General features: G+C 37.1%; 1 protein-coding gene across 2 annotated transcripts in view; it reads right to left on the reverse strand.

Moving 5' to 3' along the window:
* Window positions 1-20522, reverse strand: part of TAFA3 (TAFA chemokine like family member 3) — a 104358-nt gene that overhangs the window by 45145 nt on the left and 38691 nt on the right. For both annotated transcript variants that reach the window (XM_026675166.2, XM_087959582.1), the window contains exons 2-3: window positions 18381-18469; window positions 16475-16590 (exon numbers count right to left, since the gene is read on the reverse strand). In XM_026675166.2, the coding sequence (XP_026530951.1) occupies window positions 16475-16589 (115 nt within the window). In that variant the 5' untranslated portion in view covers window position 16590; window positions 18381-18469. The remainder of the gene's footprint in view (window positions 1-16474; window positions 16591-18380; window positions 18470-20522) is intronic.

Consider the following 20522-nt stretch of genomic DNA (forward strand, 5'->3'; position numbering starts at 1 on the left):
TATTAATTTTCATCAGAGCCAACTTGCTTGGATAAACATACAGTAGAAAAGCTACTGCATGTTGCAAGAAATGTTTAGGCATACTGGGGCATAGATTAGATTTTGATATTGAGAGTCATTAATATTTAACCTTTTGGTAGAACTCAAAAGTAAGAATAGATGGTAAAATATTTTATTTGAAAGTACAAGCAGGAATGGACTGGTGATTTCAAATCAATTATTGTGTGATAAATAAATGGAGTGTCAAAGTGTACCCAAAGTGTGCTGCATTGTGCATCAATTATGGCTTAGGAGTAGTCTTCAAAGGCAGTCTTAATACAGCACATTGTAGTAGTCTGTCCTGAAAGTAATGAGCCAGGTTGATATAGTAATTAAGGCATCAAACTAGAATCTAGGACAGCAAAGCTGGCTGAGGAACTCTGGGAGTTGAAGTCCACAAGTCTTAAAGTTGCCAAGGTTGGACACCCCTGATCTAGGAGATCATGTATTGTAGTCCTGCCTTGGGCACAAAGCTGACCAGGTAATCTTGGATCAACCACTTTCTCTCAGCCCTAGGAAAGAGGCAATGGCAAGCCACTTCTGAAAAACCTTGCCAAGAAAACTACAGGGATTTGTCCAGGCAGTCTCCAAGAATCAGACACAATTGCTTGCACTTCATGCTTCAGGTAGAGTCAAACTGGGCAAAGCTTTCCCACCCATGACCCCCACTTGCCTAATTGGGAAGACTGCCCCAAGTTGGTGCTGCCCTTTCCAGAGGAGTGCTGCCCTGTCCAAAGTAATAATCAGAAACAAACAATAGCCAAATGGTTTCTGAACAACCAGCAGTTCTTGTCCTGTCAGATGCTGTTTGCAGATTCAGTTTTAAGGAGTTTCTTTTTCAAGCTATTTAATAGAAGTCATCTGTAATTCAAGAATCAAGTGATAGAATTTATCTTTATTCCTCCTGTGAGACAGAATCCTCTTTAATTTTCCTGTTATCGGACTTCTTAATCTTCAGGTATAATGTATATATATTAACATATTAAATTACTAAATTAAATTAGATTGTTAGCCAAATTCAGATCAGCTCTCTCACTATTAGGGGTGGGCAACACAAGTAGTTCTTCCCTATTATAGCAACCCATGGAAATAATTTTTGCTTGGGAATGAAAGAACATGGTTTCTAAATCTCCCACTGGACTTAAAATTCTCAAATAACTTTTTCAGATATTTCAAAAGGTTTGTTTGATTGCCCTGGCCTCATAGGTACTGCTGAATGGGCAGAGAGAAGCTGTGGTCAGCTTGCTGCCATTTGGAGGGCAAAGATCCCACAATGATATTTATTTATTTATTTATTTATTTATTTGATTTGTCAATTGTTTACAAGATAATAAGTACAAGTGTATACAAAGTTGTGAATATATGAAATGGGTACATATAAGAAAAATAAAAGAATAAGAGAAACAATAGGACAGGGACGGTAGGCACGTTGGTGCGCTTTATGCACGCCCCTACAGACCTCTTAGGAAAGGGGTGAGGTCAATAGTAGACAGTCTAAGGTTAAAGTTTTTGGGGTTTGGGGAAGAGACTACAGAGTCGGGTAGAGTATTCCAGACATTGACCACTCTATTGCTGAAGTCGTATTTCTTGCAATCAAGTTTGGTGCGGTTTACTTTGAGTTTGTATCTGTTGTGTGCTCTTGTGTTGTTATGGTTAAAGCTGAAGTATTCATTGACAGGTAGGACATTGCAATGTATGATTTTATATACCATGCTTAAGTCGGACCAAGACGGCGTAATTCGAGGTTTTCTAGTTTTAGAATTTCGAGTCTGGTGGCGTAAGGTATTCTATAACGGGTAGAAGAGTGGAGAACTCTTCTTGTGAAATACTTCTGGACTTTCTCAATTGTGTTAATATCACATACGTGATAAGGATTCCAGACTGATGAACTGTATTCGAGTATTGGTCTAGCAAATGTTTTGTATGCTCTGGTTAGTAGTGAGATATTACCAGAGAAAAAGCAACGTAGGATTAGGTTAACAACTCTTAATGCCTTTTGGCTATGTAGTTGCAGTGAGCTCTAGCACTTAGATCATTAGAGGTGAGTATTCCCAGGTCCTTTACAGAGCTTGGGTCATCAACAAGATCTTGACTATACAGCTTGTATTTTATTTTCTGATTTTTTTTACCAATATGTAAGACAGAGCATTTATTTGTTGAGATTTGGAGTTTATCTTAAGCTCTTTTCATTACACAGCTCAATTACAGCAAAACTCTACATGAGCTGTCTTTGAAGAATACCTGAAAACCAATGTTGGTGCAAAAATGCAGCAGCCTTGCTTGTGTTTACCACTAGGAATATATTAAAAAGTAGCTTAACGACTTAAACTGGTTATCAGTCTTGATTCTCCATAATGGCTGAAGCACTGAGAAACTGAGTCTCTTGTGACATCTTGTCTCAAATACATATCATTATTCTGGGTATTTTATTGTTAATACGGACACGTTATTGTTATATGATATGCACATTTTAGATTTTAGTACAAATATATCAAATATTATTTCCAAGAATTCAAGTAGTCCTCAACTTACAACAGTTCATTTAATGAACATCTGAAGTTACAATGACATTGAAAAGTGTGATTTATTATAATTTTTCACACTTACGATCCCAGCAATATCCCCAGGGTCACATGATCAAATTCAGCCACTTGACAACTGACTCACGTTTATGATGGTATTGTGAGGTCCTAGGGGTCACCTTTTGTGATCTTTTGACAAGCAAAGTCAATAGAGAAGCCAGATTCACTTAACCACCATACTACTAGCTTAGCAACTGCAGTGATTCACTTAATAACTTGGCAAGACAGGCTTTAAAATGCAGTAAACTCACTTAACAAATGTCTCAGCAACAGAAATTTTGGGCTCCACTGTGGTTATAAGTCAAGGACTACCTGTATTTAAATCAGTCATCACTCTAGACATTTTAACTGTAATTTTTGTGGTTGTTTTATTGTGCTTATTAATAAAGGAAAACATTTGTAGCTCAAGGTTGAAATAAGGGATCCTCCTGAGCTTAGTTGTTTTCTTGCAAATGTTTTATTACCCAATGATGTTACCTAGTTTGAATAATGAAATGCCTGCAATAAAACAACCAAGCTCTGAGAGCAGCAATGGCCAGTTATTGTGCTTATTGTATAAGTAATCATATGTTTGAGTGATTTGGTGGCACATGAATCCAGCATAGACTGTCCATGATAACATAGCTTCTTCATCCACTATGGCCTTTAAGGGACTAAGTATAAGTGTGTATATGAATAAAAATATATTAGTATAGATGCTAAGAGTGGACACCAACTTGATGGAACATTATCAATGTACACACACACACACACACCAGGATGTCATAGTAGTTAAGATGCTGAACTAGGAGTTGACAGACCCAAGTTCTAATTCTCTTTTAGGCAATAAAGTTGTCTGGGTGACTTTAGCTCAATTATTATCTCTTATACTAGGTTGAAAGCATGAAAAACATTTAAGCACTAACCTACAGCATGATAGATTACGATCCATAACTTTCAATGAAGCAATTTTTAGCCTGCAGTCAATTGGTTTGGGCTGATCACCTCTCTCACACACATTTACACTTATATTCACAGTGCAGTTTCTGATCACAAAAAGGCTGCCTACACTATATAGTCCAGGTCAAACAGAAAAGACTGCACGGTTGTTTTACTTTGGCAAACAAACCAATTAACCAAAGGCAATAAAGCTTAAGCCCAGAATAAAACTTGGTTGTTGTTTTTTATTAATCAGTGGTTTTAAGATTGAAAGGCACAATAGTATATCAGGTCTACTATATACACAGCTGCTTCCTCCTTTTTCTAATATATTTCATATCAGATGGCCTTGCCAGCCAACCTGCATTTGAAGCTAACAAATATGTTGTGTTTTTCAGAATGAATATATTACTGCTGCCTAGGAGTAGTAGTGATGTGAACAAATGGTGTAGGCAGCAAGCAGCTGAACTCAGTCAGTGCGTCTTTTAAATAGTGATGCCATTCAGATTTGTTAAATGGTAAATACTGCATCTCTAAACTCCAGATTTCCATTAGATTGTAAATTCCCAGAGAACTTCCTTTCTATATCCCTGTACTCAAAAACACCCACAAGTTGGTCCTGATAATATAATTATGAATGATTAATGAAGTAACAGAACCCTAATAAACAAAAATATTTTAATCAGTTGAAAATTCTGTGAAGCTGCCTTCAATTAAGGAATGTCCTAAATTCCCTTAGGAATAGGAATATGTGCATGTTCATTTTTACAACGAGAAGTATACTGTGTTCTTCTCTCCTTTGTGTCATCTCTGAAGTCAATCAAACTTTCAGCTCAGTTTTGCATAGACAGCTGCACAGTCAGTCCCAGGTGGGCGAGGTTTTTCCTTTAAATAAAGATTTATGTATTTTAACATTTAACAAGAACCATTTGATCCAGAAATCTTTCTTGAAATAAAAGATAGCTCTATACCTGCATAGAGATCTTAAAATCCATTACTATATTCCTTTTATCCATATCATATTTACCTGAAAGGAATAGTAGTTTCCCATCTCTGCCAAGTAATTTATCTATAAAATAGTGAAGTCAGCAGATTCACTAAAAATATCATAACAAAGAAGGATGCTGTTTTCTATCTGGTCTTCCTTAAATTCAGAATCATCTTCCTTTTAGATAAATATGTATATAAACAATTGTCATGCTCTATAAAAATCACACTTTCAAATGTGATAGCTTTTTTGAGACTAGTTGAAATTGGACTGCCACTGAAAGAAAAACAAACTTTGTTTTTGAATGGGAGACCACCTGGAAATTCAAATATTTTTTTTGTTAGAATCAAAAGTGAAAAGAAACAAACAAAAAGCTTAGGGAGAAGGCAACAGAAACCCTTTCTATTCTATTATCAAAGAAGCTGCATAGATACAGTCAACAAGAATCAAACCTACTTGAAATTATGTATACCCTATCATTACTCATTCTTTCATTTCTTAATTCCTTCCTTCCTTCCTTTGTTCATTGTTCATTCATTTATAGTATATTGTGGTATGGTGGTTAGAGTGCTGTACTGCAGGCCATTTCTGCTGACTACTGGCTGCCTGCAATTTGGCAGTTCAAATCCCACCAGGCTCAAGGTTGACTCAAACTTCCATTCCTTCCGAGGTGGATAAAATGAGGACCCAAATTGTTGGGGGCAATATGCTGACTCTGTAAACCGCTTAGAGAGGGCTGTAAAGCACTGTAAAGCAGTATATAAGTCTAAGTGCTATTGCTATTGTGCATAAGAAGTTTTATTTCCTGGAACCCCAAAAATCACCAGCTAGAACCTGGTACAAAAGTGGAAGACTTCTGAACACAGGATTTTCCTCAGAACCTTGCTGCCAAATATATATTCCAACCCATTCACATAAAAATCCATTCTTATTTCTCCCAAGCTCTCCTTAAATCAATAGTACAAATCCATAAACAAATAGCAGTGACAAACTCAGAGCCAGAAATACTTGTAAAGTATGCAAATATATGGCAAATCATGCAGTGAGCTGAAGGATCTTGCTGAGACTTCGAATGGATGGAACATGCTTCCCTGGAATCATTTAGTAACACATCCCATATTTAGCATGTTGCATAAATATTTAAAAATAAAATAGATGAATGATTCTGTATTACCTAATTCCAGTTACATCATGTACAAACTGGCAAACTAATTTTTATCTTGTTGTCTTATGGTAGGACAGATAAAAGAAAAGTAACAAAAAAGGGAGCTGATCCATCTACAATATCTGAAATTGACACAAAGGTCAAACCAAACAAGGAATTAAAAAGAAAACAGTAAATGACGAGGAGGGGTTGCAGCAGACAAAAAAAAATGATGAAGTTGGAAAAACAAACTGTTATAGTTATGTAATAGTTTTACAATTTACAATCTACAATATTGGGCATTCTACAGCGTGAGACCATCATATATAATTTTCAAATCCTCATTTTATAGCCCCCGAGAACATGCAATATTGCTAAAATATTAAAATGAAATGAACAACTGTAAGTATGTTTTGCAAAGAATTGCCATAGCAAGTTACATATCTGTGAAGCAAAACATGTCCACTTGAAACCTTAAAACCTATTTCTTTCCCTAATCCATAAAAAATTCCACAAAATTTTCCAGGTGCTCCTAACCAGTTATATCACTGCATTTTTGGACATAACCCCACATCCCCCATCTATATGCATGTATCAAGGTAATGTGTGGTTGCTAAATCTTAGTTGAATTTATAAGTTAAATAGAATAAATATCTCTATTTCTAGTGGAAAGAGCTGTGATACCTTAAGGTCTTTAAAACAGAGCTATTCTTGCTTTTGACTAGAGAAAAGACAGGATAGCTCCTTGTTTATTTACCACTTGAATTGCCCAACTACTGAATGGCAGGAGAAGTTTCATGTCTTCCTTGGTGCAAGGTAGTGCAGAAGCACTGTTAAATGTGCTAAAACACGTTAGCATGTCTTCTCCAAATACAAGTCAAATAAACCTGCAGAGATGGGAGTGCAGTGGCAGTTAGAACTCTAGGCTGACAATCAGCTAGCCTGTGTTCATGACCCAAATGCTGCTTTGTGGTGGGATGAACTCCCATCATTCTCTCCAGCTCCTGCCCACCTAACAGTTCAAAAGCAAGTAATCTCAAGTAGATAAATGGATACCATTTTTCTGGTCAATTAATATGCCCAGGCATATTAATGGGCAACAGTGATGTCACTGTCTAATCCAGGGGTATCAAACTCAAGGCCCTTGGGCCACAGGGAGCTTGGGTCTGGCCCACAGGCCACTCTGGAAACCATGAAGGATTGGCCTGCAGTGCCTCTTCCAGCAAAAACGGAGCTTGGGAGGGCCGCATGCAGCCTTGCCAAACTTTGTTTTTGCTGGCAGAGCGTTGCAGGAGGCCATTGCAGCCAAAAACGGAGCTCTGCAGTCCATTTTCACTGGCAGAACACTCGGGCCTCCACAAGCGCCCCCAACATGAGTGACTTCGAGCTGGCCACACCCACCACAGCCACCCCACTCCAGACCCTGAGGTCAAACACAACCCTGATGCAATCCACAATGAAATTGAATTTGATACCCCTGGTCTAATCCTTTCAACCCAAAGTGACTTAGCGTTTCCGACATGACAGCAGGAGCAACCTACAAAAAAGCACTGAATGCCAGCAACATAGAGACAAGGCAAAGGCCATTCCCACAGGCCAAAGGAGATGATCTGACAGGTTCTCCATTTCTTTATAGCTAGGGTTTTCAAATGTGTTAGACTGAATAGAATTTATCACAACTGTAACACATTATTTCAACTAGCTGGCTAGAGTATGCATATGTTGTAGCCTAACATGTCAGAGGATACAAAATCGGGGAAGACTGCTTTCCAATATATAATTGTAAACATTCTCACTATTACATCTCCTTCTCTTTCTTAGTTCAACCACGACATTGCTAATCAATCTAATCCTCTCAATATTAGGATTTGATATTTGGCAGAATTCAGTTTTTTAATTACTTGATAATCAATTCTCAAATCAGAGACTGCTAAGTTTCTCCAAAGCTGATTGCCAAGTAAGAAGTCTGTGTTCCACTTGCTACTACTAATATCCAATGAATAATTAAAGTTTTAAACTCATTTATGCTTGAACATATTCAATGATTATCAGAGGAACAAGTAATGTTTTATTGCTTGCCATTACTATGTCTTAACTAAGAGTAGAGAAAAAAAGAGTGTTATCAACTTTTCATATCAGCTTTGCACAGTACATTACAAATCCTTTATAAAATGGTAATTTTGTTCATCTCTTTCACCACAGTTTATATGAGTTTATAACTCAGTGAATGTCTGTCATGCTGGTAAGATGCTATTACATAAAGCCATTCAGATCTGTATATGCAGAGACACAATTGTGTGTAAAAAATATGCCCTTTCTATTTTATTCTATGTATTCACAACTGGAAATTCACTTTAAATCAAGGTTTTATTACTAGTTCTGCTGCTGAATTCATATGGCCATTGAACAACATACACACTTTTGGACATAAAAGATAAAGAATAGCATGGAAAAATTAGTGTACAATATAATAAAGACAAAGTATAATATACATAAACAAACATGCCTGCATAAGAGACAAAATATTATACTTCAATCATCAATAATTTTTGTTATTGTTAAGAAAATAAATTTTCAACAGAACTTTCTTCCAATCTTCCAAATTCTAATCAAAATAATCTTAATGAATGAATGAATGAATGAATGAATGAATTCTTCATTGGCCAAGTGTGATTAGACAAACAAGGAATTTGTCTTGGTGCATGTGCTCTCAGTGTACATAAAGAGAAAAAATAAATTTGTCAAGAATCATAAGGTATAGCACTTAATGATTGTCATAGGGTTCAAATAAGCAATCAAATCATACTAGGAAACAGTTAATATAAATCATAAGGAAACAAGTAATGAAGTTACAGTCATACAGTCACAAGTGAGAGGAGATAGGTGATAGGAACAATGAGAAGTTTAATAGTAATAGTAATGCAGACTTAGTAAATAGTTGAATAGTGTTGAGGGAATTATTTGTTTAGTAGAGTGATGGCATTCGGGGAAAAATGTTCTTGTGCAGTGCTCTATAGTGTCGTTTTGAGGGTAGGAGTTGAAACAGTTTATATGCAGGATGTGAGGGGACTGTAAATATTTTCACAGCCCTCTTTTTGACAACCGTGTTGTCTAGTATTGTAAGAGGTGGTAGTATGGGAGGGTTTCTCCTAAAGCCTACCACCATTTCTACGGTTTTGAATGTGTTCAGTTCCAGATTGTTCCGGTCATACCACGAGGCAAGTTGTTCAACCTCCCATCTGTATGTGGATTCATCATTGTCTCAATCACTCAATCACTGTTGTATCATCTGAAAACTTCAGTAGTTTAACAGATGTATCATTTGAGATACAGTCATTGGTATATAGGAAGAAGAGGAGAGAGCACACAGCCTTGCGGGGGGGGCTGTGCTAATTATAGAGGTATCAGATGTGATTCTGCCTAGCTTCACCTGCTGTTTCGTCTGTTAGGAAGCTTATGATCCACTTATAAGTGTGTTCAGGTACCGTTAACTGGTATAGTTTAGTTAGAAGAATGTCTGGAATGATGGTATTGAATACTGAACTAATCTACAAAGAGGACTCTTGCATAGATCTTTGGAGATTCAAGATGTTGTAGGATGTAGTGCAGAGCCATATTAACAGCATCATTTGTCGATCTATTGGCTCGGTATGCAAACTACATGGGATCTAACAGCGGATCCGTGATGGTGTTTAGGTGGGACAGCACTAGCCTGTCAAAGGTTTTCATAACTACAGATGTTAAAGCAACTGGTCTGTAGTCATTCAGTTCCCTGATGGAGGGCTTCTTTGGCACTGGGATCATAGTAGAGCGTTTGAAGCAAGAAGGAACATAGCACATCTCTAGTGATTTATTGAATATTTGGGTGAAGATGGGGGCCAACTGGCCAGCACAGACTTTTAAGCAAGAAGGAGTTATCTTGTCTGAGCCTGGTGCTTTTCCTGGCTTTTGTCTGTGAAATAGATCTTGCACGTCTTTTTCTGTGATCACCAGAGGATGTGAACCAAATGGTTGAGGTCAGTTGTGGGAAGTTTGGCTGTTGTTGGGAGTACTGAGATGGGATCAGTTGTAGGAAGCTTGGCTGTTGCTGGTGTGTCTGAGATGGGGATTGTGGAGATAGGTGGCTGTAGTTTCCTTTTAAACCTGCAGTAAAACACATTCAGGTCATCTGCTAGTTTTTAATTTCCTTCAGCCTGGGAAGGAGGTTTGCTGTAGCCGGTGATATTTTTAGGAGTTTTCCACATGCTTGCTGGTTCATTTGTTGAGAACTGATTCCTTAACTTTTCAGAGTAGCTTCTTTTTTGCTGCTCTGATCTCCCTGGTTAATACATTTCTGGCCTGATTGTACAGAATTCTAACACCTTTTCTGTAGGCTTCCTCTTTGGAATGATGTAGCTACTTAAGTTAAGCTGTGAACCAAGGTTTATTGTTACTGTATATTCGCAGGTTCCTGGTCAGTACACATAGGTGTTCACAGAAGCTGACATACGATGTTATAGTGTTTGTGAGTTCACCTAAGTCTGCAGAGGTGTCTTCAAAAACATTCCAATCAGTGCAATCAAGGCAAGCCGGTAGCTTTAGCTTTGCCTCCTCAATCCAAGTCCTCACTGATTTAATTGTTGGTTTCGTGGTTTTAAGTTTTTCTCTGTAAGCAGGTACAAGGTGAATCATGCAGTGATCAAAGTGTCCCACAGCTGCTCGTGGTAAAGCCACTTTGTTATACATTATACATTGGTATGTTTATAGTAAAATATATTCCATACCTTCACCAGAAAATACTGAAAATAGCTGACAACTTCACATATATTTTCTACTTACAGATCCTGGAATAAACAAAATGGATGAAAGCTGCTGCACAATATAATATGGGGGCAAAAAAACCTCCCACCTTATAGTAAAACTAGTTTGATATTCCTGCAGTGAAGAAAGGGATGCAACAGAGCGAAGTATATCCCATTACCATTTATGTATATTCTGACAAAGTGAACTAATAAAAACAAAAATCCTGGAAGTGTATATGCATTAGTGCTTGTCACCATGGAGAATAGTTGCTATTCTGAAAAATGGTTCATGATTATGTCTTCAAAATTTTGAGCATCCAATATTTAAACACAGAACCTAAGGGCTACTTACATGCATAGAAGTAGAGAATAGAAAATAGAGATAGAAAAGTGTGGACAACTGCAAACCCACCCAGGTTAAGAAGGACATTTCACCATCTTGACTCAGTGATGCTTACTTTATAGCATCCCTTAATTCTTCTCTAAAATTAACATATAGACTTGAAAATATTTTATTTCACATTTTCCTTAAAAGATGTATTTATCCAGTTAGGGTTTTACCAAACAAGCTGAGTTGGAAAAGAAAAGGAGGGACAACCAATGTTTTCATACTTTTCTTCTCCAGCATAGTGTCCATACAGCATCTCCATTGTATATTATGAGTTGACTTTCAGCAATATTTTGACTTTGAATGATTTTATAAATCAATTTGTGAGAATTGAAGCAGGAGGGAATTAGGGGACAGGATGACTTCTTCAGGCATCATCTTTCAGTTAAAGCATTTTTGTTCAAAAATTCTGTGTGTGTGTGTGTGTGCACTGTGTAATTCTTGTTGCTTGCACTTGCAGACATCTCATCAATCTACATATATCCTCTTCTATTGGATTTTTTTTTCTAAATCTTTTTTATGAATCTGTTTTCTGAATTTGGATCTATTAGGCAAAACTGAAGGAGTGCAAAGAGAAAGGCTAATGTTACAGCTTCTTTCAGCAAACAATTGCATTTAAATAAGCACATCAAGAAAATTGAACCTTAAACTCATTAAGGCAACTAATTATTAATTTGAAAGCCAAGAATGTCCAAATCAGCAAATTCTGCTAGTGATCATTGCCTTCATCGCAGTATTTTTTTATTTTTATTTAAAATTGTTTAACAATGGCTTTTTAAAGGTAGTTGCCCTTTTTTGCTGCTTTAGTTTCTAGGAAAATGTTTATTACATATTCAGAGATACACATACATAGACACATATGCACACATACCTCTATTTTACTCATAGAACATTCAGCAGACACTGCAGGTGAACAAAAATTAAAATCTTAAGGTACAAATCAGTCTTTATATGTTCAGACACTAGTGTGTAGCAGAAATCCACATATTTAAGAACTATTTGTGATTTACTATTAAAATCCAACATATACTAACCTTTGTATTATATAAACTGTCTCACTCATATTGAGCAGGAGAGAGAGAGAGAGTGTGTGTGTATTCCATATGATGGAATAAAAATTGTTGAACTATTATACTGTTTTAACATTACAATTCTGTTCTGTCTTAAAATACGTTGGCCTCATGCATCATGTTCCCCCACATCAAATTGTTGCCTCTTATTCCAAGGAATTCCTTGACAAATTTCATGCAGGGAATAATTTAGTGAAACGGTATGTCATAAACAAAATTATAATCTTGCTAAAGTAATTCCAGACATTATTATAGAAATATATCTTCATATGCACCTGGCAATAAATTAGGAAGTAAGGAAAGAAGAGAGAGAGAAAGAGACAGATTTTCTTTCTATTGTGTGTATGGGAGAATTATCACTGCCCAACCTTTAAATCCTGATTCCCTTGCACATAAATTTCCTATATATAATGTAGGTATCACTACTGAAAACTGGGATCTTCAGAATGCCGTTCTACCATCATCTTGGAAAGCCATAGCCACAGGAGTAAATATACTCATTTGAAAATGCATTGCAGCATTGCATGCCTGAGCAATACTTTTAATTTTATTTCATTCCATTCATCCTTGGAAATACCTAAGAAGACTGATATGAGTTTCTAGGCAAGACTTCCCTGCACCTACCATGTTTCTCATAAAATAAGGCCAGGTCTTATATTTTTTTGAGCCCTGAAAAAAACGGCTAGGCCATCTTTTCGGGAGTGACTTAATACCCCCCCTTGCATCCTCGTCTAAGTGCCCCATGGGCAGCCTCGCCACCAGCCACTCCAAATGGGTGATCATGGAAGAGAGCAGAGAGCTCCCTACTCTCGCTAAACACCTTTGCTGCAGACCCAAGACCTTCGGTGCCTGCTGCTGTTGCTTTCCTTTCTGCCCATGCTGCCACCGCGTTTGGAGCTGCCGCTTCCATGCTTGGAGCACCGCTGCCGTTTGGAGCACCGCCGCCATGTTTGCAGCTGCCACCGCGTTTGGAGCGCTGCTGCCATTTGGAGTGCATTTGGAGCGGTGGCAGCGCTCCAACAGCGGTGGTGCTCCAAACGCAGAAGCGGCAGCTCCAAACACAGTGGCGGTCCTCCAAATGCAGCGACAGCTCCAAATGCAGAAACGGCAGCTCCAAACGGCGGCAGTGCTCCAAATAGCGGCGGCGCTCCAAACGTGAAAGCGGCAACTCCAAACGCAGCGACAGTGCTCCAAACGCAGCGGCAGCTGCAAATGCGGAAGCGGCAGCTCCAAATGCAGAAGCGGCAGCTCCAAATGGCGGCAGTGCTCCAAACAGTGGCAATGTTCCAAACGTGGAAGTGGCAGCTCCAAACACGGTGGTGACATGGGCAGAAGGGAAATCAACAGCGGCAGGCACTGAAGGTCTCGGGTCTGCAGCAAAGGTGCTTGGCAGGAGTAGGGAGCTCTCCACGCTCCACCATGATCACCCATTAGGAGCAGCTGGTGGTGAGGAATGGCTGCCCATGGGGCGCTCCTAATGGCAAGTCCCCCCGCCCTTCCCCCCACTTCGCATGTTTTAAAATAGGCCTAAATTTGGGGGGAAGGGCTTAATTTCATTTTATGCCTAGAAAACATGCTGGGTCTTCCTATTGGGGAAGGCCGTATTGTTGGAGAAACACGGTACTTATGGAGATGAGATTAAAAAAAAAACATTTTATAGTGCAACATCATCAGTGCCTCCAGCTTCTCTTGCAACTACTTCCAAGTACTCCCATTAGTAATTGCAGTATATGCTAATACATTTCAAAGAAAATATAGAACTATTGCACAACTCCTGAAACATCTTTTCAACACCATTGTGTCTTTCACAGCACACAAAAAGTGAACAGGCCTCCTGACGTGAGGTCATTAAACACAAAAGCAGTTTGGAAGAATACCTCATATAAGAAAGCCAAAAATGTAGCCAAACCAGAGTTCATAGGTTCTTCTATTGTTAAAAAGCTCTGCTGCATCTAAAGTGTTATGGTAAGAAAAGAAGCACTGAAGCAGAATTACTTTAGAAGTATCACTTTTATGCAGATACAAGTATGCAACAGACATGACTGGAATTCAAATCTGAATTTCTTAGCCCAATTTCCATCAGCTCTTTCTCATCAAGCGAGAGGCTTTGCTTTCAAATGAGAATTGGAAAATAGCTTGTATACGAAAAATGACAGAACTATATTTACAACTCAAAAGACTACAATGTAGTTATGCCTTTGAGACTCAAGCAGCATTTGCTTTTTCTTTCTCTCTTCAGACAGGTACTTATTATGCCTTTCCTGATCAATCTCTTCCTCCCTCTGCCATCTCCTGCTCCCTTTAAATTGCCCTCCCCATATGCCCACTTTTTAAGTACTCCTAACGCATTTCAGGATACACACTAGACAGTAGCAATGGGATTTATGCACCTGCAAGCAAACCAAAAAGGCTCCCCTGCCCTTATGGACAAAACTATCTTCCTAATTGCTCTCGATGATTATTCATTTTTAATTGCTTCCAATTGCAGGAAGCCACACAGGAAAGCAAGGTTCAGGCAGAATCCTCTGCAGTTATTAATCCCTGAACTTCCTCTCCTTGCAGGTCACGGTAGAGAATTCAGGGATGGCAGAATATATTTTTAGCATAAAAGATAAATTAATACTATTGATAATTATGTAAAAAAGTATTCACTTTTGAATAATTAAAATTCCACCATACAGCTTTTATCCTCTAAATACCTGACGTTTAGCCCATCATCAGTAGCACCCTTATAAACTTCTGGTTTATGCTGATCATACCATAAGCAATGATCCATTCCTATACTTCAGTAAAAAACTAAAAATTTATAGCACTGCTCTTTAAATTTTATATCTATTTTCTTTTTTGTTTTGTTTTACTTGTTTGCAAATCCCGGGCTTAGCTAATGGCTAATTGACATTACTTGGTTTTATTACAAAGGGGCTCTCAAAATCTCCCTTTAATTACTAGTATCAGAAGGAATATCCTGAAGGAAGAAAATGGACTTGAATGAAACGAAAGGGCTTGATGGTCCATTTTCAAAGCCCAGCTCATATTGAGAGCATATGGTATGGGAAAGCGTTTTGACAGAAATAGTCCTTAGGCAGCATACATTTGTAAAACAGGAAACATGAAAGAGGAACTCAGCTAGAAACTAGATTTTCCCCATCAATGTTTATTCAGTTGGTTGCCTGAATAAATCCTGAACCAGGATTACGCAACTCTCAGAAAGAGATGGGTGAAATAATATGAGTATATAAGTTAGCCCTTTGGAACAGCCTCTGCCCTAACATCCGAGGAAGCCCTACCCTCTTAGCCTTCCAGAGGGCTGTGAAGATGCCCAGAGGGGGGAAGCTATATCTTCCCTAAGCACTGGGCAAGGATGTGGGTTGAGCTGTGAGGACACTTGGTCTGACACCTGGGGAGAAAGATATTTGTTTTTAACCATGTCTTCATAGAATGTTGTGAGCCACATAATCATTACATGGGATAGGCAGCCATATATGCCCTATAAATAAATAAACAAATAAAATTACAATCTACTTATTAGTATAGTGAAAAGGATTATTCTCCTCTCCTGCCATATTATCATATTCCATTTTGTCATGTGTAGAATTAGAGTTGATAACAACATTTGGAGGCTTCTGAGAATTGTACTCAAGTCTTCTGGGGACACATTTGGTCCTGGCATCTCAGGTTATACCTCTCTGTCCTAAGTACATATGGCAATGCTTTTATGATATGCTTGTTTTACAAGTGGGCCCCCAAAATGATTCATACTCATGTGGAAATTCAGATAACTACCTTACATGAAATAAGTACTTAATCCATCTAAGTACTATCTGTTAAGGGGTTTCTTCAGGAATTCTGACTAGCATCCTTCCAATCAATAGAAGATCTCCAAGGCTGAGCCTGAAATCTTCTGCTTCAGAAACAAATGTTTTAACACCAAGGAGAAAAGCAGGCTGTTTCCTTTCTCTGTGACTATCAAAAGCCTGTACCATTTGAAGATGTGTAAGAACAGATTAGGAGTAGATCATCATGGGGAATATCTATGGGGTTATTAGAAGTGGAAAACAACTTCATGGCACATAAACCATCAATGATTTTTTTAAAAAAACATGCATACCTTTTTTCATTCTGAGAGAAGGAAATGTGAGTAAGAAATGTTATAATGATGAGTGTATCCTATATATGTACGTTTTTCACAGCAGAGCATATTTTTCAGCATAGCATATTGTACATCTCAACATTATATTTTCATCCTTTGGGAAAATTCAACCAAGAGTCTACCATGACACTACACACAGAACCTATACTAAGCCAGATTAATAGAATACCACACTGATATAGATAGTCAAAAGCTACCATAAGTACAGACAAACTTAGTGGTTTACCTCCATCTGTAGATGCATAGCTATTGTAATTTCCAGTCTTCCTAACCCATTGATTGTTAATAAAGCAAATTAACACTACTGACATCTGTAGTTGCAATATCTCTAGAAGGCAGCAGAACGAGAAAAAATGAAGTACAATGTTCTATTAAACACTGCAGATTTACAATAAAAGAAATAATTTGACTTACCTGAATGGCTTCTGTGATATGATGAGGCCAGTGTCAGTCTTCCCCAAAGCATTATAAGGCAGAGAGAGAGCACCAATACTCCTTTGCTCAAACTTTGGACGTTCCTTTCACTCATTCTGCCATGCAAAAAAAAAAGGAAATAAATTAAAATGCCTTATATTGGGGATAGAGAACTTTGGGTCAGAAAGTAGGAAAAGAAGATTCACGATTATAAGATTTGATCAGACTGTTCTTTCTACAAACAATGAAATTATATTTCAGCATTTCTATGTTACAATCTTTCCTAATGACAAGTTACAAATATGTTATCCTAATATAACTTTTTGCCTGTGAAATAACTTCTGAATCAGCAAGAAATCCCACTGGCAGGATGCAGATTTTTAGAACACCAGGTCCTTCAATGATTTGTATAAAAAACTATTTAGATGCTTGTGCTAGTGAAAAATAAAACAGTCCTCTAAACAGAATTCTAACAATAGGAACATGAGGAATATCCAAGCTCACATTTTTCTACAGAAAAGTTTTATTCCCATTATATGTCTGCATACACACATGCAAACATAGATATGGAACAGCTCAATGATTTAGAGACATGGTGCAACTTCAACTTTACTTCTCCTGCTTCTAATCATACAGTTAGATTGATTAAAGCCAAACTGAATGACAGCCATCTCTGAGAAAATACAGATAGTAGCTTCACTATATGCAGCACAAAATGTCACCATATCATTCTCACAAAGGAGGGTATAACTTTAAAAAGACAGAAATCCATTTATTAATGTGAAAGCATTATATTATATTTATAAAATGCTTAAAATAAATAAAAATAGACATAAGAGGAAACCATTTAAACATTAAGTAATAAGAGTGTATGACCCTTACAGAAAAAAGCTGTTTCATGCTGAAGACTGATTAGAATTTGGATCTTTTCTAATCTTGTCTAACCCCTACGCTTATTGCCCTCGGACCTATGAAGTACTCTCTATCAAGAAAAGAAAGCAAAATTCATTTGACCAATGTGAAACAGTTGAATGCAATAATGATATGGTACTTCTGCAACTGTATCTAATTTAGAAAATAAGACATTAGATGATCTGGAGTGGTCCTAAATATTAAATGTTCTCTGGGCCATGCAATTCATACATTTCCACTGCAAACTATAACTTCATATAGTCCACAAATAACAATGGCTGAAATGATCCCAAACCTGATACAACATACTATAGTTCTGTTACAGTTGTGAGTATCTGCATAATGGCCTATCCAAGAACACTAAAAACGTTGTTCTATTTATAACTTTCTAAGCATGGCTTGGGGAAAGGGAACATATTTATTCTGAGTAATAGTAGGGTCTTTAGTATTCCAATTCCAAATAACAGCTTATCAGAACTTTTATTTTTCTCCATTTCAAGAGTCAGTCTCACTCTCAGTGGGAAAAGAGAGCAAATTGGCTTTGTTCTTTGTATAAAAAAAATAAGCACTGAAATTCATTTATTTTTGATAAATAGATAGATAGGTAGGTAGGTAGATAGGCAGGCAGACAGGCAGAATAAATATATGCAACCCAGCCTAGACTAGCTCAGCAAAGATACAGGGATGAGATAACTACAGTTGACTATTTCACAATCCTGCCTCTTCCATTAATTACAGAATTACAAAATAACAGTGGAAGGAACCTTGGAGGTCTTTTAGTCTTACCCCCTATTCAAGGAGGAGATCCTATACCATTCCAGATAAATGACTGTCCAATTTCTTCTTAAAAACCTCCAGTGGTGGAACATCCACAACTATTTCCCATTTCTTTCTATGATCAAGATTCATTCAATTCTCCCATTTTTGTGTCACGCATTTCCCACCACTACAAATCCCATAACTAGATAAGTGTTTAAGCAACTGCTATACTTACCTCCTATTGGGACTTTACAGCTACTGTCTGTGCATTGGCCAATCTCAGGTAGACTTGGTGTTTGAAAAGTAGGGGAAACATTAGGGCATCTAAAAATTAAAAAAGCATCAGTTTACATTTTTTTCATTGGAGAACTGAAAAGTAATTTGCAAATATTGAAAGCCTTAAACTATCTTATAAACTTTTTCATAAAATATTGCAGGCCAGATTTCTATATATGTATCAATTTTTACTTTATGTTCCTTCTTCTCTTTCCCCAACCCAATATTCCATCCACCACCTATTCTTTTATTCAGCCATCCTTATATCGAGTTCATGGCAAACAAATCCATGCTTACTTTATGTATATGTTGAAGAAGGTTTATGAGTGATATTATTTTGCATAAAATATCTCTGTTTTACACTTCTACCAATAGGAAACAATGGTATTTCTGTTTGCCTGTGGAAATGTATGTACTTTAAACAACTGATTTCCAATGAAGTTAACCGAGTTTACTGAATAACCTATTGGTAGAAAAATCAATTGAGTTGTTCCCAAACATACTAGGGAGAAACTGACTAGAAAGTTAGGTCAGATAAGTTTTAAAGGTGTGGCTAGAGAACTATCTATCTCTAAAGCCAGATCAAAAGAACTCTCAATGACATAACCAAGAAAAGTCAGATGACACACACAAAAAAGAACAGTGGTAAATGAAAAACAGCTGGAGTCCTTTCCTAATAAATAAATGAAAAACTGAAAACAGCAGTTAGGGCACAGTACATGAAGATTAGCTGCACCTACAAGATCTGTGTGCAATTATAGGCATGAGAATGGACTGTTTCAGTGAGTGAGAAATAGAATAATCAGTGAAATTAAAATATACAGACATTATGATACAATATGATAAAAGAAGCCTGAAGTTTTGCCATTATTTTTAGAAAACTTTGTGGAGAATTGAAATATATACATTAACTTGTATAAATTATACAGAAATAAATAAATGATACAGCTACTCCATTCTTGATACTTTGAAACCTTGTGAAAGACAAGAATGGATCATTAACCTCTAGATTAAGAGAAAAAAGAAATTCATGAACAAGGAAGGAGTAAGTCCCTCTCTTATTAAAATAAGTGTAATTTCACCTGCAGAAAGAAATCATTCTTTCAGATGAGTTTGTCCAATGCCTAGAGGAATTACAATGCTCTGTTCCTATCTGATACCATCCATAAAATCCATCAATTATAGAATATTCAGAAGTCAGTTTGGGATTTTATTTCAAATTCTTTTAAAATGATTTGAATACGTTTAAAAAGGCATTAGGAGAAAAAGTTTCCGATTTTATTTCCACATTTTAATATCTGTAGGTTGGCAAACAGAGCTGCTGTCTATGGCACTTGAGAAACAAGCCACAAGCCACTTATTTCCGTTTTTCAAATTGTGATCTTTAACTAAGAAATGACCAAGAAATGCAAAGAACAGCAAGCAGAGAAACAAACCTGTCCAATGCAAACACAATTTACCAGGGATGGGGGAAATGACAGCTTCACAATCTTGCATATTACCTGCTGGGATTTAGCAGAGTCTGAAGAACTACAGAAGCTATAAAATTTTAATGCCCAATTTGAATTTATTAACACTGAGACAGAAAGCAAGTGCATGTTGCTTGTAATGATATAGATTCCCAACTGGACACAGAGCCAACTCACAGCTCTTTCTGATCAAAACATGAACTGGGTTTCTCTAATGGTTTATTTCTTTTTTTAAAAAAAGGTATTTATTATGAACCTATTACTCTTTCTTGTTGGTTTCAGGGAGCTTCTACGTGTCACAGAAAACTGCCTGAAAGGTTTCTGGATGCCAGTGCAATTGTTTTAGATGCACAGAACGACAACAAAAGAGAAAGGCTGCTAGGTTTGTGGATATACACCCTATTTTACGCTCCTGTTTTCCCATTAATTCCTGCTTACAGCAGACAAATATAGTTATATCAAGATACAAATGAAAGATTTGTTTTGAAAAGCATACTTTGCATCATTATTTATCTCCCAAATATAAACTAGCAATCCAAGAATTACAGGCTCTGACTCAGCATTTTAAGAAGACACTAAACAAGGGTGACATAGTAATTTGCTTGGTTAAAACATACAATATCTCTGTACAA

The sequence above is a fragment of the Notechis scutatus genome, chromosome 3 (assembly GCF_049901735.1).
Source record: "Notechis scutatus isolate UNSWTSFEM ecotype Mainland chromosome 3, rNotScu1.2, whole genome shotgun sequence".
NCBI classification, from domain to species: Eukaryota; Metazoa; Chordata; class Lepidosauria; order Squamata; family Elapidae; genus Notechis; species Notechis scutatus.